The sequence below is a fragment of the Phoenix dactylifera genome, chromosome 10 (assembly GCF_009389715.1).
Source record: "Phoenix dactylifera cultivar Barhee BC4 chromosome 10, palm_55x_up_171113_PBpolish2nd_filt_p, whole genome shotgun sequence".
NCBI classification, from domain to species: Eukaryota; Viridiplantae; Streptophyta; class Magnoliopsida; order Arecales; family Arecaceae; genus Phoenix; species Phoenix dactylifera.
The window spans coordinates 1-25,197 of NC_052401.1; the positions used below are offsets into that span (position 1 = coordinate 1).

A 25,197-nucleotide genomic window follows, 5' to 3' on the forward strand; every position below is an offset into this window, starting at 1 on the left:
ATTTAGCTTAAGAAAAACCAATTCAGTTATTTCAACTACATCGAATGATCTTTCGAATTGGTCAAGACTCTCTAGTTTATGGCCGCTTCTATATGGTACCAATTGTTGTTTCATTGAATTTGCTTCACTAATAGGCTCGCGATTCGACTTTGACCGTTATTGATTGGTACCAAAATCAAGTCCTAGGCAAGCGGACCTAATTTTAACAGCCGCCCCAACCATCTATTTTGGGAAGAACATTTATCAAAGGTAGCTATCTACCCTACACCGGCTATCAACTACTACTCCTTAAGCTTCCTACTGGTGATTCAAAACAAGAAAGACGCTTCCTTTTCCCTTTTCCTTTAATTATATAAGATTAGGTAGTTCTTCCAATTCTATGAATCTTTCTAGAACATTTTTCTCTTGAATATCATTCAAAAAAGTTTCGGATTTCCCGGTATTCCACCAATTAGTAACCCAAGGTTCCAGACATTTATTAAATGAGAGAGAGACCCACCAGGGCAAAAATATTATGGATGAAATATATGGGAGGAGACCGGGCTTTCTTTTTTTTTCATTTTTAGCCGCTCTTCCAGCCGTCTTAAAGCTTCCATAAAGAAAGCCAGACTAAGCAATAAGGTACCCCGTATCACGTTCTATGGGAATGAGTTGGAGCAGCCTTTTCAATGTTTTAAAGCGGCAAGATTCATGAATTCTTCCCCTCCGCTTGCTATTTGGCCTACTCTCCTGAAGCACTTTTTTCATTTCTCGATGACCCCACTCCAGCTCAAGAAAGAAAAGTTGGAACTTATTCCTTAACCCAAAATTCATTTGACAATGACTATGCTGTGAATGTTGGTAAAAAATCACAGAGTTTGGCACCAAACCCGGTGACACAGGTGTTAAGGAGAGTCCTTTTCAACCGAGGGAGCCAAAAAGAATTTTTTCTATGGCAATTTATTTATGGTTTATGCTAAACAAAAGCAAATTTTGGAACGCCTAAATATGGTCTTTTTTTTCTCACGTTTAGGACTCTTGTGAATGCCAATATATGGTGTTTTTCTTTTTTTTCGACTCCTACTTAGGGAACGCCTATTTATGGCATTTTGTCTTTCTTCCTAAGTTTAGGATTAGTTGTAATTGCTTTAAAAGTATTCCAAACGTGTCTATATAAAGGTATGCCTATATTTTGTTTTAGAGAGAGAATTTAATTCGAGTTTGAGTGAATTAAGGAATTAAGCCATTGGCTTATTTTTTTTCTTTTAGATGTTCTGTATCTCTAGGCTTTTTTTTCGGTGGTCAGCGTGTTCTTGCTCTATATCTCAGGAAAATTGTTTGTTAGTGGTGATCACTAGAACTCTGTATCCTTTGGGTGGATTTTTTTGGGTGGTGAGTTTTCTTTTCTATCAAACTCTGTATTTTTGAGTGGATTCTTTGAGTGATGAGTTTTTATCTATCCATTGTTCTTGTTATTGGAGATTTTGGGTTTATCACTATTCTCAAATTTCTGGTTGGTGTTGGAGGTGTTCGTTGTTGTCTTTTTTCCTTTATTTTTCCGGCATCAAATTTGTATCGGAGTGTCCCAGATTGTCATGGCTACTCAAGGTCGTGGTTAAAGAGGGCAAGAAGTTGAAGGGACCAAACTGCGAGCGAGATCTTCGTGATGCTGCGAATGAAGAATTGCGGAGAGAAGTGCAGCGGCTTCAACAAAATTTGGCGCATCTTCGAACTTGAGACATAATATCCCAAATCATGAATCAGAGAAAGAAGATTCACATGATAAGGAAGAAGAGATCAATCCTTTTCATTCGTGATCATAGCCTAACATTGAATCATTTCCGAAGGAGTCGCGGAGTTTCCAACGAGAGTTCGACATCAAATTTGATATTCCTGATTTCGAAGGAAGGCGCATCCTGATGAGTTCATGATTGGTTACATACGGTTAGAGCATGGCTTTGGAATACAAAGATGTATCAGAAGGATTGCAAGGTGAAATTGTAGCCATCAGGTTGAAAAACACGCCTCTATATGGTGGGAGCATCTTAAGAAGCAAAGGGCACATGAAGAAAAAAGACGAATTGTGACATAGAAAAAGATGACAAAAGTACTGAGACAGATATTTCTTCTAGATAATTACTAGCAAGATGCTTTTCTCGAATTTACAATTTTAAGCAAAAAGAATTATCTATGGAAGATTATACTGCTGAGTTTGAGTATCCCATATTGCAGTGTGATGTTGAGGAGCCCAAGGAGCAAACCATAGCCCGTTATCTTGGCAAGTTATGTGGTGAAATTTGTGATGTGGACAACTGCAACCTTTATTAGACTTTGTAACGATGTGTGGCAAGCTTTACAGCTAAGTTTGAGAAGCAATTTGAAGGAGCATCGTAGGAGAGTTTTTCACTCTACAAGTCGTGACACTCCTTTTAATCGGAAGAGTGCTGGACCTTCCAAGGCTAATTCCACCAAGGCGTCCTTGTCAAAAAATTCTTCTAAAGCAGAAAATCTAACATTTGGTTCTAGTCGTTTCCTACCTCCTAACGATCGTCGATGCTTCAAATGCCAAGGTATAAGCCATATTGCATCTGATTGTCCTAACTGTAAAATTATTTCTCTTATGGAGGAAGATGAAGGTGAAGCCGAAAATTTGGGTGAACCAATATATGATAATGAGGTAAAAGAAGAGAAAGTGGTTTATGCCGATCAAGGAGGATCTCTGGTCGTTTGTAGATGCTTTGAGCGCAAGCACATGTAGAAGATGACGAGTGGCTTCGCAACAACATCTTCCATACACGATGCACTTCTCATAGCAAGTTTGTGATGTGATCATTGATGGAGGGAGCTGTGAGAATGTCGGTGACAGCAACAATGGTGGAATATTTGAAGCTCAAAACAAAAGATCATCCTCAACCATATAAGTTTTTTTGGCTTCGCAAGGGTAATGAGGTAAAGGTTCACAAGTGTTGCCTTGTTCAATTTTCTATTGGCAAGAAATATTTCGATGAGTTGCTTTATGATGTTATACCTATGGATGCTTATCACTTATTACTTGATCGTCCATAGCAATATGATAGAAAAGTGATACATGATGGATTCAAAAATACGTATTCCTTTGTAAAGAATGGGGTGAAGATTGTGTTAGGGCCTATTAAGATAGAGAGCAGTCCCAAGCCTTCTAAAGAAGAGGAAAATAATCTGTTTATCCAAAACTAAAGTTGAAAAGGTCATAGTGGAATCTCGTAGAACCTATGCCCTTGTTCTAGAGGAGAATGAGGAGAAGCGTAAGTTGCCTCCTATCATGCATACTTTGCTCTGTGAATTTTCTGACATTGTTCCTGATGAAATTTTACCTAGACTACCACCTATGAGAGACATACAACATTGCATTAACTTCATGTCCGGTGCTAGTCTCCCAAACAAGGCAGTATATAGGATGAATCCTAAGGAGCAAGAAGAGTTACAAAGGCAAGTAGACGAGTTGATTGCTAAGGTGTTAGTGAGAGAAAGCATGAGTTCATGTGTAGTTCCAGCTCTTCTTGTGCCTAAAAAGAATGGTTCTTGGTGTATGTGCGTTGATAGTAGAGCAATGAACAAGATCACAATCACGTACCGGTTTCCAATTTCATGTCTTGATGACCTATTTGATCAATTTATATGGTGCTTTTATATTTTCGAAAGATTGACCTTAGGAGCGGTTATCATTAGATCTGAATGAGGCTGGAAGACGAGTGGAAAACTGCATTCAAGACAAGGGATGGATTGTATGAGTGGATGGTTATGCCATTCGGATTGTCGAATGCCCCGAGCACTTTTATGCACCTTATGAATCATGTATTTAAACCTTTTATTGGTATGTTTGTTATGGTTTACTTTGATGATATTTTAGTGTACAACAAGTACATTGATCAACACTTGACGCATCTTTGTTAAGTTTTTGAGAAGTTTCGGAAGCAAAAGATGTATACGAACTTAAAGAAGTGTTACTTTTGAACTACTAGCCTCATCTTCTTAGGCTTTGTGGTCTCAAGTGATGGAATCAAGATGGATCCAAGCAAAGTGGAGGCTATCACAAGATGGCCTGTTTGGAAGTCTATTCATGATATCCAAAGTCCCAAAGTGCCTCCCATACCTCACCGGCCGAATGAGTCCCGCATTCTCTACCCTCCCAACTCCGACGTCCGGCGACGGAAAGTGAGTGACCACCCTTGGGTTGCTATCCTCTGTCCACCTGAAACTGAGAAGTAAAACAAAATCTACCTTACCCCGATCTCCTCCACTATTTGCCCAATCCCATTCCTCAAGGACCAGATTATATCCTCTTTCTTGATTTACTGGGCTCTAGTCTTCTGCCTCCAAAAAATCTACTGTGCAGAAGAGAGTGATGCGTAGCCAGCTTCTGACGAAGATCATATCGGCCTCTGATAGCTCGCCGCTACTATCCTTCCTCCTCCGAATGTTAGCAATGGAAACTTTCACCTTATCCAAGCATCTGAAGATGTCGCCCAACACCTCTCAGTTCCATCTTCGTAGCCTTCATTTGGTGAACTCCAACTTGCGAGTAACCCTCTGCACGGCATCTCCTCGCATCGGAGTCCCCCAGGCCTCCGGACGATATTTCAGGACTGGGGTACAATAGCCACACCTTCTCAAACCGAAAGAGACTATGATAGCCGGAGCTAGAGACGATGCTGATCAAAGAGGATAGTGATCCGAAGTGATCCGTAAAAGGTGATGAACAAACCATCTTCATTTGTTTAGCAATTTTCTCTCAATTGTTTGACAGGTATCCTCACTATAACCTTCAATTTCCTAGCCATATTGAATTTCCATCATGATATTCTCATCTGTACTGTGTCTAGAGGTGCTTGGGCTCTCTGTCCCCAACATTCTAATGAGTTTCGAAGCATTGAAACATCGCTGAACTCCAAAAGGCACCTCATGTTACATCACTTTTCTTTTGCTGTAATATATCCATCTTCATGTATGTATCCATTTTTCTACAGGTAGAAACCCCAGTGGCAGAAATGATCATCTTAAGGCTGTAAGCAGTCTTGGCCATCAAATTTGATAAGGGCCTCAATATTCCCATCAAAAATTGCACCTCACATCTTCCATTAAAATTGTATTAAACTATGGATTATTGGAGCCTCGTCCTCTAAAGCTCAACCGCAATTCTAATTTAGCAAAATAGCCCCAGCAAGCATCCTTGTCATGGGAAGTAATATGCAAAGTGGTGCCTCTTCCTGAATATGAATAGTTACTTCGCTAATCATTGTGCAGAAAGATATGGCCCCATCACAAATGATAATTATTACTAAAAACAAGAAGGAGATAAACACAAGCGAGCTGGAAGGAAGGAGGGAGGTTGCGCACCCGTTTACTAGGAACTGCTTTTATGCCCAGCTCATTACAGGCTTTCGTAATAATCGTCTGCATCTGCGACCTAAGAACAGCCCAAAAAGTCCCGGTTAATAGTAGCATGCGGATGATTCTTTATCTTCGAGAGAATATGATATTTTCCCAGAGAAGCAAAGCAAGAAGGACCGGAAGGTTATGAAAGGGGTGGGAGTGAGAAATTGGGGGCGAGAAGAAGCTGGCGACAGGAGCGACCTGAAGAAGCGGATCTTCTGGGGCAAGGGGACGCCGAGCGAGGCGCTGATGGAGGCGATGGCGTCCCTAAGGGTGACGCTGTTGATGACGTTGTTGGGGAAGAAGCGGGTGTACTGCAGGGAGAGGGTGCCGTCGCACACCACCAGCTCCCACACCTTCTTTCCCCGCTCGTCCAGGATGGGCCGGGAGCAAAAGTCCAGTTGCCACTCCCCGATGCTCCCGGCCTCCATCCCCGGGTCCAGGTACCGCACCTCCACACGCGGATCCACCTCCTCCTCCTCTTCCAAGCCAGATTCTTCTTCCTCCTCCTTCGAAGAAGCCGGCGGCGAGACGGAGCTCTCGGAGATGGAGTTGGGGCGAGGATTGAGGGGCCGACGCCGATGCCGGTGCCGGTACGCTCTGGCCTTGGAGGAAGGGAACGTGGAGGGCGGGATGGAGAGGGTCTTGGAGAGGGAGACGAGCGCGCGGGAGATGATGGGCGCTACGGGGTTTCGGATTCCAGGGGAATTGAAGCCGAGAGTTGCCATTTGAGACGGTTGGTTGCGCGTTCCAAGCCACAGAGAGAGGAGGGCGGGAGTGGGGGTGCGAGATGTTATCCAGAGCTCGAAGAGGGTCCCGGGTATCAGCCAGGCGGCAACGGGTACTAGGAGCCCCGATAACCCACTAATCGACCCAAAACGGATCCAAATTATAGAATTCCGTTGTAACAAATAAACCCAACAAGCTAGTACCTTGGTTTTGGCTTCTAAAATTAAATCCCAAGATTTATTGAATCAGGTTTGGATTTATATAGACCTTATATTTGAAAATCCGATCAAATTATATGCTTATACCTATATGTATATGTTGTGGTTAAAATTTGGCCCGAGGGTGACCACGTTTGGAGAAGTCAAGGAAGCTGCCGGAATGTCGAGGAAGAAGACGAGCCACCTACCGCGCGACGGGATGTCTGCACAAAGCCTCATCAGTAGTTCCGGTGAGGGCCCTCCGACGATCAAGTTAGAGTGGATTTAGGATGGATTTCCAAAAAGTCCCCCCTTGCGTTACCTTACGGAGCTATTTATAGTCCTTGTAGAGGTGTCCAGGTGGCGAAGGTATGGCCCGTTCTCATCATGAGAGGTGTTGTGGTTCAAATTTGGCCCGAGGGTGACCACGCCGGTGGAGTCGAGGGAGCCGCCGGTGGTTGGAAGGAGAAGACGGGAGCCACCTCCTGCGCGGGCAGCTGCGGACCTGCACAAAGCCTCACCGGTGTTTCCGATGAGGGCCCTCCAACGATCAAGTTAGAGTGGGGTAAAGTTGGTCCAACCAAAAGTCCCTTAGAAGTTACCTGACCGAGTTTTTTATAACCTCGGTGGAGTGGCCCAGATGGCAGAGGTACTGTCAGCCCCTCATCATGAGGGGGCGTAGCTCTGAGCCGGATGGCGCGTAGCTCATATTGGCTGGTAACGTGCGGTACAGCCTATTCTTGAGAACAGTAGAATGTTGACAGTCACGGCAGGGTATGGCCGGAGTAGTCAAGAGTCTGACTGCTGTTGGCCGGTTATGGAGATATGACACGGTAGTGTGATGAAGTACGGCCACGTAGGTGGGCGTAGGCCCGCACATGGGTGCGGTCGTTGGCGAGGCTAAGCTCATTAAATAATCGCATCACACGTTTAACGAGGTCGGCTTGGCGGGTGCTGGGAGTAGCTCGGCTTTCCAGATTCCGAGATATGCTCGGTGGCGCGCCCCGAGCTCGAGGGCCGGAGCGTATTGCTGGAGTTGGCACCCCGAGCTTGGTCGGGGGAGTCAACGAATATCTGGAGTTGGTGCAGCTTTGGGCGGAGTCCCGAGGACGAGCTGGCCCTGGGCCGAAGTGAAGATTCAGCCGATTGTCGTTAATGTTTACTGGGCGGGACGATCCATTTTTCCCCCCACCATTTGCCCTCCACTTCCGAGGTCGAGCTGCCTTGATGCTCGGATGATGGAAGTAGGCAGACTCCTAATCGTCTAGTGTTTCAATCACATAAGCAAGAAGAGGTATGCATCAAACCGGGTTAGCCTTGGCACATTTCTTGGCCGAGAGGTTGACGTCGAACTTAGGAGGTCCGAGCTACCAGATTTTTTTGAGTAAAATCCATCGTGGAAATTTTTCAGTGTTCCACATGGGCGTTCTTTTCTGGGGGGTCGCTAGAGTAGGACGAGGAAAGTTTTGATCATTAATTCTCCATCCCCTGAAGCACTCCGTCTGGCAGAATGCGAGAAGCCGGCCATTAATGCTCCCTTCTCCGAAGCGTCTCGTCTGGCGGAATGCAAGAGGTCAATCATCAATATTTCGAGCTCTGGAGTGCCCTCCATAATGATTAGCATTTAGTGGGGCAATTCAGAGAGATTTGTTGAGGCCGTTTTATGGCTTGCCACGTGGCGAATCCCGAGTCGTCCAATCATTTAGGTCGCCTGATCAGAGCCGTTGTAGTGGCCTATATAAAGCTTGGAAAAGGGGTCTTAGGATCATTACTCGACCCTCTCTCGCTTCTGATTTTCTTTAGCCGCCATTATCGGGATGTTGGAGCTTTCTTTCGGACATTCCTGGGAGCTTTCTATCAGCTTTCGCACCGGCTGTTGCCTTCTTCTTCCGGCGGATATTCTTCTTCTCTGCCCGCCCATCTTTTCCGACGAGCTTTCAGGTAGGCATTTTATCCCTCCTTTCGGTCGCTCGGAGAGTTTTTCATCTTCCCCCTTTTTTTCTGTAATCTTAAGACCAGGGCAATGGACTCGCCAACGAGGGCATCGATGTTCGATGAGGTCCATCGCGAGCTCAGACCTCTTCCGAGATGGAAGAGGTTGAACTCGAGGTAGGCCTGAACACGTATGGAACTAGCTCGCTCATGACCGACGAGGATCTGGGCTCGGTCCAAGCTCGATTCTTCACTCCTTCAGAGTTTGTCCTCGAACCTCGGGACCTCGGTTGGGTCGGAGTGTACGTAGATACACTCCAAGCAGGGTTGAGGTTTCCTCTGCATGGATTTGTGGGTGAGCTTCTGACGGCATACGGCCTGGTGCCTGCACAGCTTGCCCCGAATTCATGGAGGCTAATCATCGGCTTTCTCGCCCTCTGCCTGGCATACAGCTTGCCCTCTTTGGTGAATGTCTTCAGGAGTTGCTTTATATGAAAAAGCAACCCTATAGATAAAGGGTGGTGGTACTTCTTCCATCAAGAGGTCGTAAGCTATTTGGGGGCCTGCCTACTTCCATCCACGGGTGGAAGGATAATTTTTTTCTATATCTCCTCCAAGCGGTCGTAGGGATTTAATCCGACCAGGAGCTTTTCGTTGGCCTTAGTAAACAACAAGCTCCCGCAGTTGTTGAAAGTAATCGATTGGTTCTAGCAGTGATTGCATGCTGAAATTTTAAATTTTTTCTGTGACTGCACCTGTTCGGGTTGCCTACGTACCCCTTCATAAGGGGGATCAAGCCACATGTAGTTCTTTTTAATTTAAAATCGCAGTGGAAAATATTTAATTAAACATTTTAATTCTAGCATGCATAAGAAATCAGATTTCAAAACATCACTACAAAACACATGATCGATATGCCGAAATCGTTTAAACGATTATGCTAAAACATTTACATGATTAATGTCAGATCTGAAATGAGATTATTAAGTTCTAAACTTAACTAATCTATGATCCAACTAATCTTCGAATACCCATTGAATAGGTTCTGAAGATTACTCTGTGAAGAGCCTCTGAAGAGGTTTAACCGTCGAGGATTAGATCTTATCTAAATTACTAGTATCAGATTTATACCTTTGCAAAATCAGAATATAATGGATCAAATGCTCGAGCTTCACAGACACACAATCATCTGGCCTCCACGAGTAATCCACGCGAAGTTCCTAGAGAGATCTAATCCCGCGGAAGTGCTAGCTTGCGCAGAATTTCTTGAAGCTGAAATTTGATCTTCCTGACATTATCAACCTTTGATCTGCCTTCTTGGAAGAATTTGGAGGAATGGTTTATAGAGATTGAAGAGGACTTAGATTTGATCTAAAGGCTCTTATCAGGGATCCTTAACACTAATGGCGTGATGGACTTAGAGGAGGAAGAAGTCGGCTAGATTGAATGCAGAATTTTTCCATGCATGGACTAGGGTTCCTCTTTTTTCTTTTTCCTTTCTTCCTTCTTTTTTTTTTCTTTTTCTCTTAATTTCGGCCACAAGTTGATGGAGGTCCTTTTAATGTCGCCCTCCACAAGCTGATAGGATTTCATGTAATCTACTAATAGATGACCAAGCCCAAGTGTGGCTCGGCTCACCTGATCACCTATTGAAGGTACACTCGATTCATCATGTATTGAATGACAATTCCAATGGTCAAATAATCACTAGGCATGTGACGCCTCCAATGATTATCTAGCTATTGGGCACATTATCATCCAACTTAATGGGAGGCTATGACCTAGTTATCTCTATAACTATTTCATTTTAGGGACCTAATAATTTTAGAGGATTTGATTTAATTGAGAATAGATGAGAAGAACCGATTAATCCAGATCCTCCCACTGACTTCATCAAGTCAAATTAATAAGAACTAGATTCAATCTGGTTAAGGAGATACCTAAATCAGTCATACTGATTTTTCTTAAGGCATGGGTCAACTCGAATCATTAAGTGATCCAATCAAAATGTGATTGACCATGTTAGCCAGGTAAGTGAGATCGGTGAAAAGAATAGTACGAGTAGCTCCTAATTAAAAACCACCGGTCAAGTCTGCCAAACTTACCTTAGACACCGATTGGTTAATCAATTTCGATTTTATCACTCAAATGACTCGGGCTCTACCTCTGAGCCTAAATCAAGTTCCATCTTGGTCTAATCAAAGATATGGAATTGATCAATCTACAACTATTGTATCTGATCTAGAGTTTTCTTGACCTAATCTAGTTACTACTTAATTAGATTTGATCAATTAACTCTAATTAGACCATGTTTGACTCTAACCCTAGGTCTAACCCAATCTTAAGAACTTGATTTGAGCTAACCCAAATGCTCCATGAATTATGCAATTGTCATTTAATTGAGTTACAATTCTAGATCTAGGTTTTCATATCACTTAATTCTCAATTAAGTATAAGCTTTTCAAAATTCAGATCATTGCATAATTCTTAATTATATATTAATTACAAAGTTTCAGTTCTTAAAACTTATTTTTCAGATCTGAGGTTTGTAATTAATCATGTTAAAATTCAGATTTAATTCATGTTTAAATCTTAGATGATTTATGTTCATATATCACATATATAAACTTTCATAAATTAATTCAAACATCGTACAACTTTTGCATTTATTTTCAGATCTGATAATTCTTTTAAAATCAGTGATTAAATGAATTATATATTTTATTTAGATCTAATCTAAACAATTTTATGATTTCAAATTTATTCATGTTACATATATTAACATAAACATGCATCACATGCATCCAAATTTCAGATCTAGCTAATCATGCATAATCAGCAATTAAATCATTCATAAATCTACTTTAGATCTGATCTAAACATATTCATAATTTCATATTTAATTGTAATGATTAAAACATAAAAGTTTAAACAGAGAACCTGGCTCTGATACCACTGAAAGTAATCGATCAGTTCTAGCAGGGATTGCATGTTGAAATTTTAAAATTTTTCTGTGACTGCACCTATTCGGATTGCCTATGTACCCCTTTACAAGGAGGATCAAGCCACACGTAGTTCTTTTTACTTTAAAATTGCAGTGGAAAATATTGAATTAAATATTTTAATTCTAGCATGCATAAGAAATCAGATTTCAAAACATCACTACAAAACACATGATCGATATGCCGAAATAGTTTAAACGATTATGCTAAAACATTTACATGATTAATATCATATCTGAAATGAGATTATTATGTTCTAAACTTAACTAATCTATGATCCAACTAATCTTCGAATATCCATTGAATAGCTTTTGAAGATTACTCTGTGAAGAGCCCCTGAAGAGGTTTAACCCTCGGGGATTAGATCTTATCTAAATTACTGGTATCAGATTTATACCTTTGCAAAATCAGAATATAATGGATCAAATGCTCGAGCTTCACAGCCACACAATCGTCTGGCCTCCACGAGTAATCCACACGAAGTTCTTGGAGAGATCTAATCCCGCGGAAGTGCTAGCTTGCGTAGAATTTCTTGAGGCTGAAATTTGATCTTCCTGACATTATCAACCTTTGATCTGCCTTCTTGGAAGAATTTGGATGAATGGTTTATAGGGATTGAAGAGAACTTAGATCTGATCTAAAGGCTCTTATCAGGGACCCTTAACACTAATGGCGTGATGGACTTAGAGGAGGAAGAAGTCGGCTAGATTGAATGCAGAATTTTTCCATGCATGAACTAGGGTTCCTCTCTTTTCTTTTTCCTTTCTTCCTTCTTTTTTTTTCTTTTTCTCTTAATTTCAGCCACAATCTGATGGAGGTCCCTTTAATGTCGCCCTCCACTCCTCTTCACACGCCAACCTTCCATTATTTTGAGAGGATTTTATGGGGTTTTGAATTCAAAATTCAAATGCTTGTTTCATGCGCCAACACTTGATGAAGCTTGATCTAATCTAAACCATTCATCATGTCACCACTTCCTTCTTTCAATTTTGAAATTTCCATGCCCACAATCAGATTAGAGGGTCATGAGGTGATTTTGTGGTGTTTAAATTCGAAATTCAAACTTAATTAGAAGCGAGATAAAGATAAGGATAATATATGCCATGAAGAGAGAGAATTTGATCTTATCCAATTCTTTTCATGAATTTATCTCTCCATTTCGCTCCATCTGATGATGAAGGAGGTCCCTGATGTGTGCCACATGTCCCATGGCACCATTAAATAAATTAAATTAATTTTTTAATCATATTAAAAATCAATTCATGGCGCCATGCATAGATATGTGACATGTGGATTTCAAGATCCAAACAGTTTCAGATCAAACCCATTTAATTTAATAAAATCCTAACAATTAGGATTGTCCAATTATCTTGGGTTGAACCTAATCCAATTAGGTCAATCCCTAATTAAGCATAAATTTAATCTAATTTAATTTGGTCAACCTAAGTCCTCTTGATTTAGACCTAATCCAATCAGGTCAAAAATCCTGATTGAGCCCAGAATTGAATCCAATTCAATTTGGCTCATCCTTAGTCCATTTACTCAATCAAATTGAGTTTATTAGTAATCTAATTACTAATTAATTCTTCAATAATTACTTTAATTATTTATAAGATAATTTGCCAATCGAATTGATCAAATTATCCCTAAATGATTCTCAACCATCCATCAGCTATCTTGATCAATCAGAAAAATTCTATGCATATGATCTCATAGGTTCGAACCTAAGCCGGTAGTATAGAAACAACTTTCTGCACTAGCAATGGTACCCGACGTCCGGATAGGCCGAATATATGCGAAGCAAATATTCTGAAACCCTGGAATATGGTTACTGTATAATTCATCCCTTTGACTCCTAATGCCAGGATGACCTTAGAGTTCTGTCAACTCTGTAATCAGTGCATCCATGATGTGATTCAACTTTAGAAATCCTGTGACTCCTCACAAAAATTATCCTGGCCAAGGTTTTGCTAAATTGAACACAAAGCATTATCTCCTGTTTTCAGGAGGGATCAATTTCATGTTGACTCACTCACTGATTTCGCAAGTACTTGACTGCACCCAGTAACTTTCCATCCCAGAATTAGAAATTCTGCTAGTCCGGTACCAAAGTACAGTGAGTTATTTGCTAATCACTATGGTGATCTCAGGTCTGAGGGATACTTATACCCATATTCACTCGGAACATCTCTCGATAGTAGAGTATTCCGTAATTGATCACATTCAGTGAAATGTACTCCTACACTTCACCTGTGTGACATATCAGTGTCTCCACACTCCTTGGTTAAGAGGGCAACCAACGTATATGTCTCACAACGACCTAATCTCGATAATGCTGTCGTCCTAGTAACAGTATATCATTTGGTCGCGAATAGGTTTAAGGACTTGAAGATAAATCCTCCTTTATCATAAAATAAGTTCTAAGAACCTCATCATATGAGAGTTCATTTGAAGATGTTCAATAAAATGATAAATAATGCCAAATAACACTTTATTAATTTGTCAATTCATTTACAAAATTCAATCATCAATATGCTGACGATTGACTTTTAGGATACAATTTCCAACAGTTGTCGCAGTCCGAGCAGAAGACCTTGGATAGTTTGCTCGGACTGAAAAAAACTCTCCGGCTCCCCGATCTGCTCAGTGAGGAGGCCCTGGTAAATATTGGCTTGAGCCCGGCTCGTCTCGAGGGTAAGAATAATTTGACTTTTCCTTCTTTCTCCTTTATGTTGGGGATGCTAATAAGACTTTTTGTCTACAGATATTGCAGGGATGATCTTCAATACCAAGACGCTGATGGCCATATATAGGAAGAAGAGGGTCGCCCCCGAAGGGGTCCGTCTTGAGGGGAGGCCAAAGAAGGCAAGAGTCGCCTCCGGCCTCGAGGTCGAGCAGGGAGAGCCCGAGGTTGTCGCCCCTGCTCTGGCCGGACCTAGACGGGGGCCCACAGAAGAGGCCGAGGTGCCCTAGTCGACGATTGGGTGGGATCTTCCCGACGGAGCGGCGGTTGCACCTGCTAACCAAGTTCCGGAGATCACTGCGATAATCCAGCCATCCGAACTAAATGCCAAGCTGGAGTGTGGGCCCGGAACTTTGGTCCCCCCCATAGTTTCATTATGCGCCGAGGTTGCAACCTTCTCCGAGGTTCCGGCCCTAGCGAGAATCGAGCCGGCGTTTTCCGAGTCCGGCAGGGAGCAACCACGGTGCACACCTAAGGGTGATTCGGCCCTCGGATCCGAAGAGGTCGCTCGCGAGCTGGTGCGCAACATAATGCTCCCGTGCGACCGTGCATTGATGGAGGAGGACCTTGGCGACCTCTTCCATCATGTTTACTCGGCGAGCGTGCAGGTAAGTAATACCACCCCTCCATCCCTTATTTATTTCTTTGGTGGATGTTCAGTTTTTGCTGACACTCCTCTCTTTCTATGCCAGTCTCTTCACATGGTCGACGTGTTGATGTCTAGCATACTCGCCGACTGGGAGGAGCTGAAAACGCTCAGGCTGAGGACGGAGCGTGCTGAGCTTCGAGGACAAGAGGCCGAAGCCCGAGTGGCGTCTGCTGCGCAGCGTCAGCAGGAGGCCGAAAATCGGACAACCACCATTGAGCAGCAGTGGTATGAGGCCGAAAAGAAAGCTGCTGATGCTGCACAGCGGCTTTGGAAGACCAAGAAGATGGTATGTGCTTCCTAGGTCGTAATAAAGGATAAGCTGGCTCAGATCCAAGCTATGGAGTTCGAGCATTCCCGGGCTCGCTCCTCCTCTGCAAGTCGTATCTCCGAGCTTGAAGCCGCTTTGATCTACCTTCAGGGCGAGGCGGAAGAGCGGGAGCTAAAGGTCGGGCGACTCGAGGGCCTGGTGGAATCATCCGCCCGTGAGGCCATCGAGAAGTTTCGTCAGTCGGGGGAGTACTTTGCTGAATTGGCGGAAGGGGCTGCTGCTGCTGTGGTCCAAGGTTTCGATAATTGTCGTCTTCAAGTTCAACAGTTCTGCCCTGGAGTCGACCTTAGCAGTCTTGAACCAAACCTGGATGGGGCTGCCGAGGCGGATGAGGACGCTGCGGAGGCCACTGTCGAAGTCAAGCCGAAGATTGCTCCCGAAGATGCCGATGGGATGGAATCTAGAGCCATTCCGATGCTGGCGTTGGAGCTGAAGCTGTCGAAGCTGGCGGAGACGGCACTCCCAAGGTCATAACCAAGTTAGAGGCCGTAGCTAATACCAATGCAGAGATAGTCCACGTCGATTGATTTTGTTACTTTTGTTTTTGTAAGATTGGTTGTTCAGGCCCTTTGTAATTCTTCCAACCACAAGGTTGGGCACCCTTGTATTCGGCTCTCGGCCTCTACTATCAATAAAATCTCTTCTCTTTCAATCAGTATTTGAGTTTGTTTCCGCTCCATGCTTGGACATCAAGATCTGAATTCTGTAACCCAAATCTGGGCTCATTTCATATGCAGGGGTTGCATTTAGTACTTGTAGAAATCTTCGGGTTCAGTACTCTCCCAACTTAAAAATAAGTCTTATGTAAGGCGAGCTCGTAGCTCTTCATTCAACAATGCGGACCGCTTTGGAGCCTTGCCCAAGAGAGCGAAATCGAAGAATAAAAGACAAACAACCATAGATTAGCTTAAGGATAGAAGCCTGCCCGAGGGCTCTTGTTAACTCAGGAGCATAGGCGAGTTCGGGGATAAGTATCCACCTGAGAGCAGAAATCTGCTCGAGGGCCGAGGCCAACTCGAGACTTAAAAATTCGCTCGAGGGCCAAGGCCAACTCGAGACTTAAAAATCCATCCGAGGGCTGAAGCCAACTCGGAAATAATAGGTTCGGGGATAAACATCTACCCGAGAGTAGAAATCCACTCGAGGGCCGAGGCCGACTCGAGATTTAGAAATCCACCCAAGGGGTCGAAGCAAACTCGGAAATAATAGGCTCGGGGATAAACATCTACCCGAGAGTAGACATCTACTCGAGGGCTGAGACCGACTCGAGACTTAGAAATCCACCCGAGGAGCAGAAGCCAACTCAGAAATAATAGGCTCGGGGATAAACATCTATCCGAGAGTAGAAATCCACCCGAGGGCCGAGGCCAACTCGAGACTTAGAAATCCACCCGAAGCTACCTCGGGAATAATAAGCTCGGGGATAAACATCTATCCGAGAGTCTTGCGGACGAGGGTGCTCTTCCTCGGCTCTCCGTTGACGCCGCAAGGCATCCCGATCCGAGCTCAATGGATGACTTTGTAGATGCCCCCTGCTCAGATCAGGGGCGTACTTGTAGAATCCTACGGACGGGGGTGCTCTTCCTTAGCTCCCCGTTGACGCCGCAGGGCATCCCAAGTCGAACTCAAAGGATGACTTTATAGATGCCCTCCACTCAGATCAAGAGCGTACTTGTAGAATCCTGCGGACGGGGGTGCTCTTCCTCAGCTCCCCGTTGATGCCGCAAGGCATCTCGAGCCGAGCTCAAAGGATGACTTTGTAGATGCCCCCCATTCAGATCAGGAGCGTACTTGTAGAATCCTGCGGACCAGGGTGCTCTTCCTCGGCTCTCCGTTGATGCCGCAGGGCATCTGTTGCCCTAGGTGACAAGCCAAAAGGGGAGGGTGAATTGGATTTTCTAAATTTTTAATCCCTTGATCAAATTGATAGATGAATGGGTAATTTAGCTAATATTAATTAAGTGCATGTAGTGAAATTAGAAAGGCACACAATACAAACACATAAGAAATATAGTGGTTCGGTGCTCTCCTAGGCACCTACGTCCACTCCCTAAGCATCCCCTTGGGAATTCACTATAATCCCGCGGATTACAGTTGGATTGTTTTCCGGGTTCACAATCCAAAAACCTTTACTCTTTAGTTTTTCGGGATTACCAATAACCTACGTTGGTTTTGCGGGCTCACCAACAACCTACATCGTTGGTTTTACGGGCTCACCAACAAACCTTACAAGAAATTTAAAAGGAAGAAGTTTGTAACTCCTAAATGAGCAAATATAACAAATATGCACTAAAAGAAGAGATGAGAAATAGTTATCGCTTTGAGGATGATTTTCTCTTCTTTGCTCAGGTTACTTCACTTCACAAGAGGTTGGTGGAGTTGTTGAATGCACTTTTAGATTGCTCAACCACCTTCTTTCTGGGACTTGAATGAAGCAACTTGATGAAGAACACTTAGGCTTGCTTTCTCTTGAACACTCTATTGATTTTTTGCAAAAGATAGTTTCCTCTGATGAATAGTGTCTCTTAAATACTTTTCAACCTCTATTGGTCACTTCCCAACTGTTTGATTTTAAAAACTAGCTGTTTCTAGCCGTTGGGAGCTTAAAAAGTACTTCTGTGGAACTAGCCGTTATGCTGTCACCCATGCTGGGGTCTACCCAAGCTTTTCTGGGGTCGGCTCAAGTTACTGTTCATCAGCCTTGGGGTCGACTCAAACTTTTCCGGGGTCGACCCCTGCTATAGTGGGGTCGGCCCCTACTACTGTGGGGTCGGCCTTCTCAGGAACCACAAAACCTTATTTTTCTATCTGTTTTCACTGGGGTCGACTCATGCTTTCTTGGGGTCGACCCGTGCTACTGTGGGGTCGACTCAAGCTCCATTGGGGTCGGCCCTCTCAGGGATTCCAGAGACATGGTTTTTGAACACTCATCCTAGGGTCGGCTCATATTCTCTTGGGGTCGGCTCCACTGGGGTCGACTCAAGTCTTCCTAGGGTCGGCTCCACCTGGGGTCGGCTCAAGGAAACTTGGGGTCAGCCCTCTCAACAAATTTCAGAGAGTTGTTTTCTTTGAGGTTGCAAGTTGGGGTCGGCTCATGGTTCTTTTTGGTCGGCTCAAGGATACTTGGGGTCGGCACCAGTTACTGTTCATTTATGCCATTTTTGCAAGTAAGTGCCACATCGTTCCAAAACGTGCCAGGGTCAAATCCACCTCTTCTGGGGTCGACTCCTACTCTGTGCCACCTACATCTTAATGTTAGACTAGTTCATAGGATCAATAAAGCATATTTCAAATAATTTTGAGTACATGACACGATAGAGCTTCATACCCTTAACAATGAAAATTATAGTTTTATCCTTAAAAGTATACTTGACTTGAAACTTTGCCAAAATAGATTTAAAAGCTCTCTATCATTTTCTACTACATATTTTAACTCGTTGTTAATCATTGAGAGTCATCTTGATCTCATTTTCTCAATGTATCGTGAATGTATCCTTAGTGATGTATCAAGTTAAACTGTATTGTTAATTTAATATTCCCTCAATTGTTGTGTTAATCATCGAAATAACATTATCATCCTCAATCTCCCCCTTTTTAATGATTACAAAATATTGAGTATCCTTAAGTTGGCATTAATATATGAATTATGGTTTAAAGTTTAGAAAATGCTTTAAAGGCTAAAAATTCATAATTTTCTAAGTTGTATGATGTGCCAACCAAAAGCTTCCCCTTTCTAATCCAAATTTATGCCAATTGAAGTTTAGTTTTGCTCCCCCTTACTCTTGGGTTTTATTGAAGATAAGACTTTTAAGAATTTGTACCAATGCAAGAGTTTCAAGTTATGTATCGAAGCAAATGTCGTATATGCCATTAATTTAGAATCTTTGATTAAACTTCAAATTTTCTTATTTAGAGATTCTATATATCTCTCCCCCTTAAGTAAATATTTTCTTCCAATTTAGCTTTGGTTAAGGATGCATATATTTCAACTTCTCTTGCTTCTCCCCTATATTGCAACTTCTCTCTTCTCACTTCTCCCCCTTTTTGTCATCATCAAAAAAATATGTAATACATGGGTGAAAAGTATTTCAAAGACAAAGATCATAAAACATAATAAGACATTGCATTTCATAAGAGTCAAAATTACAATGTTCTAATGAGCCAAATAAGATAACATCATTTTCAAACAATAGAAAGCAAGATACATAGATAACTAGAGTGTCTCTAGGCACTAATCTAGATGAGTCCCTACAGTAATATCAGTAGGCCTAGAGGCATCCAAGGGCTAGGATCTGGCTCTAGATCTTCTAGTATAGGTGGCGAGAGGAGGTCTGGGCTGATATGACTGTGAGGGTCTGTGAGTCCTATGAGCTGGCTGGCTCTATGCCGAGACCTCTGACTCAGCTGCTCGAGCTCTCGGAGGACCATAAAACTCTCTCTAAAGCTGTCATCCGATCTGTGAGACCTGTCATATGAACAGATAATTCTCTGATCTCAGCTGTCATACTGTCCATCCTACTCATCATGCTATCGGAGAGGCCCCTCACCTGAGCTGATACAAGTTCAGTCATCCTACTCCAATATTCCTCTGTATATCCCGTAGGTGTGGATGATGAGGGTCCTGCCTCTGCATGTGCCGAAGGATGGTCAACAGGTACCTCAGGCTCAGGAATGAAGTCTCCAGGCACTGGTGCATCAGGCTCTGGTAAATGTGCCCCTGCACCTCTATGCACCCACTGACCGTTTACCTTCTCATAACCCATGCGCACAAGGGATCGTGCAGTATAGGTGTCGGTAAATAACAGATCCCTGGATATCTCTCCCTCTACACATATATCACGATGACTGAATATCAAGGTGAGTACCATACCATATAGCAAGGAGACTCTCGATCTGGATACGGCCTCACGCATCTGCCTGATCATCATGGCTGGAAGATTCAGGGGAATATCCTGAATAACATGCTCCATAATGGCCAAATCGTGCTCAAATACGTGGTCAAATCTTCCGCTCTTCGGAAACAATATCCGACCTATGAAGTTATGCAACAACCTCATCTCAGCTGATAAAGAGGTAGCTATCAAGTTATATGAGTAATCGATATCGTCTCTCTCCAAAATCAGCTGTAGGGCTCTAATCTTATCCTCTGGTTTGTCTGGTGTGGCACCCTCATAGGGGAGATGAAGCAACTCACTCAGACTCTCCTCAGAAACACGAACTTGTACTCCTCGAACCTCAGACACAAGTCCTCCCGGACCAACCCGTAGAAAAGCATAGAACTCATGAACTAAACTCGGGTAGGTCTTTAAATCTAGCGAGCAAAGATACTCCCATCCTTGCCTTCAGATCTAACCACCCAACCGAAACCCTTCTTGATCCAAAAATTTGGAATTAATCCTTCTACCTGTGGTAACCGGTCTCCCCGCATACTTAGCAAGTTGAACTGAAAGGGAAGGAGGTGGAGGAGGCTCTGCACGTGTCTCACCTTGTGGAGGCATTGTAGTGTTAGGGAATCAACCCTACGATTGCGGAATATAAGAAATAGTAGGAGAAAGAAGAACACGGCAAGAAACAATAAAAAACAAACGCACAAGACACCCAAGTTTATGTGGTTCGAAGTCCCTTGCTCCTACGTCCACAGCCGCACAGATCAATACTTCACTATATAATCAAAGAAAGTTACAGAGATTCAAGAGAAGAGAACAAACTCTCTTTCTTACAGCAAAACAATCTCTCTCAAGACGAGCAACGCGTCGTCTTCCTGATGCACACAAAGGATCTCCTTTTGGAAACTTCTCGTTGTTGAGTTCTAGGGTTTCTCAAGGTTGCCACACGCCTCTCGTGTCCCTCAAGAAGTCTATATATACCTCCCAAACTCTTACTTTGATTAGGGCTTAAAAAACCTTGGCTTGAACCCGGTTCATAACTCAGCCTCGCGTGAAAATCGTGCTCGAGTCGACTCCCGCAATTCTGCGAGTCGACTCGGCCACAGTCCACAGAAAAAGCCTCTCTGTCTGCCTGTGGGAGTCGACTCCTGGAGTTCTCGAGTCGACTCCAACACTTCTGCGAGTCGACTCGGCCACAGTCCACAGAAAATGCCTCTCTGTCTGCCTGTAGGAGTCGACTCCTGGAGTTCTCGAGTCGACTCCAACACTGGGGAGTCGACTCCTATGGATCTGGAGTCGACTCCAAGACTGTGCCAAGTCTGCCTGCGTGCCAGAGTCGACTCCAAGTCTGCTGGAGTCGACTCCGGACCTTGCTGAAATTTTTTCTTTGCTGATTCAACTCTGAATCTTTTCGAACTCTTTCCGGCTTGTCTTTCCTTGATCCTCCACCACCATAGTGCACATAGGGGTCTTGAAAAAGGGAATGGATCAGGCTCCACAACCCAACAACTCTCCCACTTGGAGACTGATACATCCAATTGTGCATCTATCTGAAAAATAAACAAACTTCTATATCTTGATCTGTATTCTCTGTGCGGCACCTCCATTCAACTAGCTTTGGAGGCCAATTGAGGCCATGCATAGCCTCAATTTCTCTGTAGTGACTGTCTTAGTCAACATATCAGCTGAATTCTTTGCTCCTTGAATCTTCTCAAGTAACAAACTGCCATCTTCTAGCAACTTCCTGATGAAGTGATATCTCAGTTGTATGTGCTTCGTTCTCGCATGAAACATTGGGTTCTTACCTAAGTGAATAGCACTCTGACTGTCGCAGAATAGTATACTACAGTTATGTTCTCTGCCCAGCTCTTTCAGAAGGCTCTGCAGCCAAATCATCTCCTTACTGGCTTCTGTAATGGCAACATATTCTGCCTCTGTTGTCGAAAGAGCAACGATCTTTTGCAATTGTGAGAACCAGCTCACTGTTGTTCCGCCTATGGTATAAACATACCCTGTGGTGCTTCTTCTAGTGTCAGTATCACCTCCCAGGTCTGCATCCACAAAACCTTGTAGTGTTTGACTGCCTTTTCTATAACACAAGCCTACATTTCTGGTACCTTTCAAATATCTTAGGATCCACTTGACAGCCTCCCAATGTTGTCTACCCGGATTGGCCATGTATCTGCTCACAGCTCCCACTGCATGTGCAATGTCGGGTCTCGTGCATATCATAGCATACATCAAGCTGCCTACAGCTGAAGCATATGGTACCCTTGACATCTTCTTCAGCTCCTCATCATCCTTGGGTGATTGCTCTTTTGAAAGTTTGAAATGGCTCGCTAAAGGTGTCTTCACAGAATCTGCATCTGTCATATTGAATCTATTCAACACCTTATCAATGTAGTTAGCTTGAGAAAGCTTCAGTGTTCCAGCCACCTTATCCCTTTCAATCCTCAGCCCAAGCATCTGTTTTGCTGCACCCATGTCTTTCATTGCAAACTTCCTTGATAGCTCTTTCTTCCATCTTTCAATCTCTTGTAGGTTCGATCCGGCTATCAACATGTCGTCAACATACAAAAGTAAGATGATAAAACTGCCATCAAGTACCTTAAGATAACAGCAATGATCTTCTTGACATCTTACAAAACCATTGTTGATCATGAATCCATCGAACTTTTTGTACCACAACCTCGAGGCCTGTTTCAAACCATACAAACTTCTCTTCAGCTTGCATACAAGGTTCTCCTTGCTAGGGACTGCAAAGCCGATAGGTTGCTGCATGTAGATGTCTTCATCAATCTCTCCATGGAGAAATGCAGTCGTAACATCCAACTGCTCCAAATATAGATTTTCTGCTGCCACAATACTCAGAATCACTCTGATTGTTGAATATTTGACTACCGGAGAGAAATCTCAGTGTAGTCGATACCTTCCTTCTGTTGGAAGCCTTTCACAACCAACCTTGCTTTGTACCTTTTGCTGCCATCATGTTCCTCTTTAACTTTGTAGACCCACTTGTTCTGTAAAGCCTTCTTGCCTTCTGGTAGTGAACTGAGTTCCCAAGTTTGATTTCTATCCAAGGACTTCATCTCGTCCTTCATGGCTAACTCCCACTTCACCGAATCTTCACTTTCCATGGCTTCTTCATAACACTCGGGTTCACCTCCATCTGTCAATAGCAGATAATGTAAAGAGGATGAATATCTATCCGGTTGTCTCGAGATTCTTGTAGATCTTCTCAGCTGTGGTATACTTGGTTGAGGTTGTGCCACAACAGTTTCTGAATTTTCAGGATTTTTCTGAAAACTTTTGGCAACATCTTCTTCTGTAATCTCTTGCAGTTCAACTTGCTGTTTTTCCTTGCTTTGCTCTCCTGCACTCTCAAGATCTGAAGTATTCTTGTCCTTATAGAGAACTCGCTCATTGAATATCACATCCTTGCTTCTGATGACCTTCTGGTTCTGCACATCCCAAAACTTGTAACCAAAATCATCTGTACCATATCCAATGAAGAAACACTTTCTGGACTTTGCATCTAGCTTGTCCCTTTTCTCTGCATTAATGTGCACAAAGGAGATACACCCAAAGACCCTCAAGTGTGACAAATTTACTATTTTTCCTGTCCACTCTTCTTCAGGCAATTTGCAATCTAGGGGAACCGACGGGCCTCTGTTTATTAGATACGCTGCGGTGTTGACTGCCTCAGCCCAAAACATCTTGGGCAAACCAGCATGGATCCTCATACTATTGGCTCTCTCATTCAGGGTTCTGTTCATTCGCTCAGCCACCCCATTTTGCTGCGGTGTGCTCGGTATTGTCTTCTCCATTCGGATTCCATTCACTGCGCAGAATTCCTTGAACTCACTACTATCATACTCACCGCCATTGTCAGACCTTAGTCGTTTTATCTTTGCACCAGATTCATTCTCCACCAGACTTTTCCACTTTTTGAAGGTGACAAATACCTCTGATTTGTGCTTCATGAAATAAATCCAAACCTTTCTGGTAGAGTCGTTAATGAACGTGACATAATAGTGTGAGCCTCCAAGAGATGCAACCGGTGAAGGCCCCCACACATCTGTGTGTACAAGCTCTAGCTTTTCTGTCTTCGGTGTTCTTCCACCCTTTGAGAAACTAACCTTTTTCTGCTTCCCAAATATGCAGTCTTCACAGAGACCTACATCAACAGTTTTCAGATCTGCTAGCTTGTTCTTCTTCACCATCATCTTCATACCTTTCTCACTCATATGTCCAAGTCTGCGATGCCAAAGACAACTATCTGCACCTGTTTCTGTTAATGCCACTGTATCCTTGGTGTCATTGGTCATGTAGAGAGTCCCCAACTTGTTCCCACGTGCTATCACCATAGCTCCTTTGGTGATTTTCCATGAACCACCTACGAAGGTAGTAACATACCCTTCGCTGTCAAGCTGCCCAACAGAAATCAAGTTTCTCTTCAAGCCTGGGATATGCCTCACATTCTTCAGTTTCCACACTGACTGATTCATCATCCTGATATGAACTTCACCTGTCCCCACAATATCTAAAGGCTCATCATCAGCGAGATAAACCTTTCCGAAGTCTCCTGCAGTGTAGTTTAGCATACACTCCTTCCGTGAGGTAGAATGAAACGAAGCTCCAGAGTCTAGTATCCACGATTCCATAGGGCTGTCCACGCTGAGAATCAAAGCATCGTTGGCTTCATCTGTGGTTGCATTCACGGACACCTCGTTCTGCCCCTTGCTTGGATTCTTCTTTCTAAGCCAACAATTCTTCCTCGTGTGGCCCATCTTGCCACAATGCCAGCAGCCATCGCCTTTCGATCTAGACTTGCTCCTCCTCTTAGACTTCGATCTGCCACGATTTTCACTGCGTTGCACAGTTCTTCCTCTGCCTTCAGATGTGTTCAGAATCGAACCAGATTTCACACCAGACTCCCTCCTTCTGATATCTTCACTGAGTATCAGATTTCGGACCTCCTCAAACTTCAGTTTGTTTGAGCCGCAGGAACTACTTACAGCTGTCACCGTTGCACCCCAACTTTCTGGCAAGGAGGATAGAAGAATTAGGGCACGAACTTCATCTTCAAAACTGATTTCCACCGAACTCAACTAGCTCGTAATCAGATTGAACTCATTGATGTGATCAGTAACAGAGGAACCTTCACTCATCTTCAGATTGAATAAACGGCGCATCAGGTACCCTTGTTGGAGGCCGAGGGTTTTTCATACATATTCGACAGTGCTTTCAGCAAACCTGCTGTTGTCTTCTCTTCCAAAACGTTGAACGCAACGTTTCGAGCCAATGTCAAGCGAACAACTCCCAAAGCCTGACGATCCA

The 25,197-nt window shown here is 43.5% G+C and overlaps 1 protein-coding gene across 1 annotated transcript; it reads right to left on the reverse strand.

The window, feature by feature from the left end:
• Positions 1–5,262: 5,262 nt before the first annotated feature.
• LOC120112099 (protein TAB2 homolog, chloroplastic-like) lies at positions 5,263–6,176 on the reverse strand. The gene is made up of 2 exons (XM_039130667.1): positions 5,593–6,176; positions 5,263–5,425 (listed from the first exon to the last, which is right to left on the reverse strand). The coding sequence occupies exons 1-2, from the start codon at positions 6,117–6,119 to the stop codon at positions 5,278–5,280; spliced, it is 675 nt and encodes a 224-aa protein (XP_038986595.1). The 5' UTR covers positions 6,120–6,176; the 3' UTR covers positions 5,263–5,277.
• Positions 6,177–25,197: the final 19,021 nt, after the last annotated feature.

Bases quoted from the DNA above. Each gene is read 5' to 3' on its own strand.
- LOC120112099 (XM_039130667.1), bottom strand. From the start codon at position 6,119: ATGGCAACTCTCGGCTTCAATTCCCCTGGAATCCGAAACCCCGTAGCG. The intron at 5,426-5,592 runs GTCGCTCCTGTC...GGCTGTTCTTAG, and splicing joins CAGAAGATCCGCTTCTTCAG to GTCGCAGATGCAGACGATTA.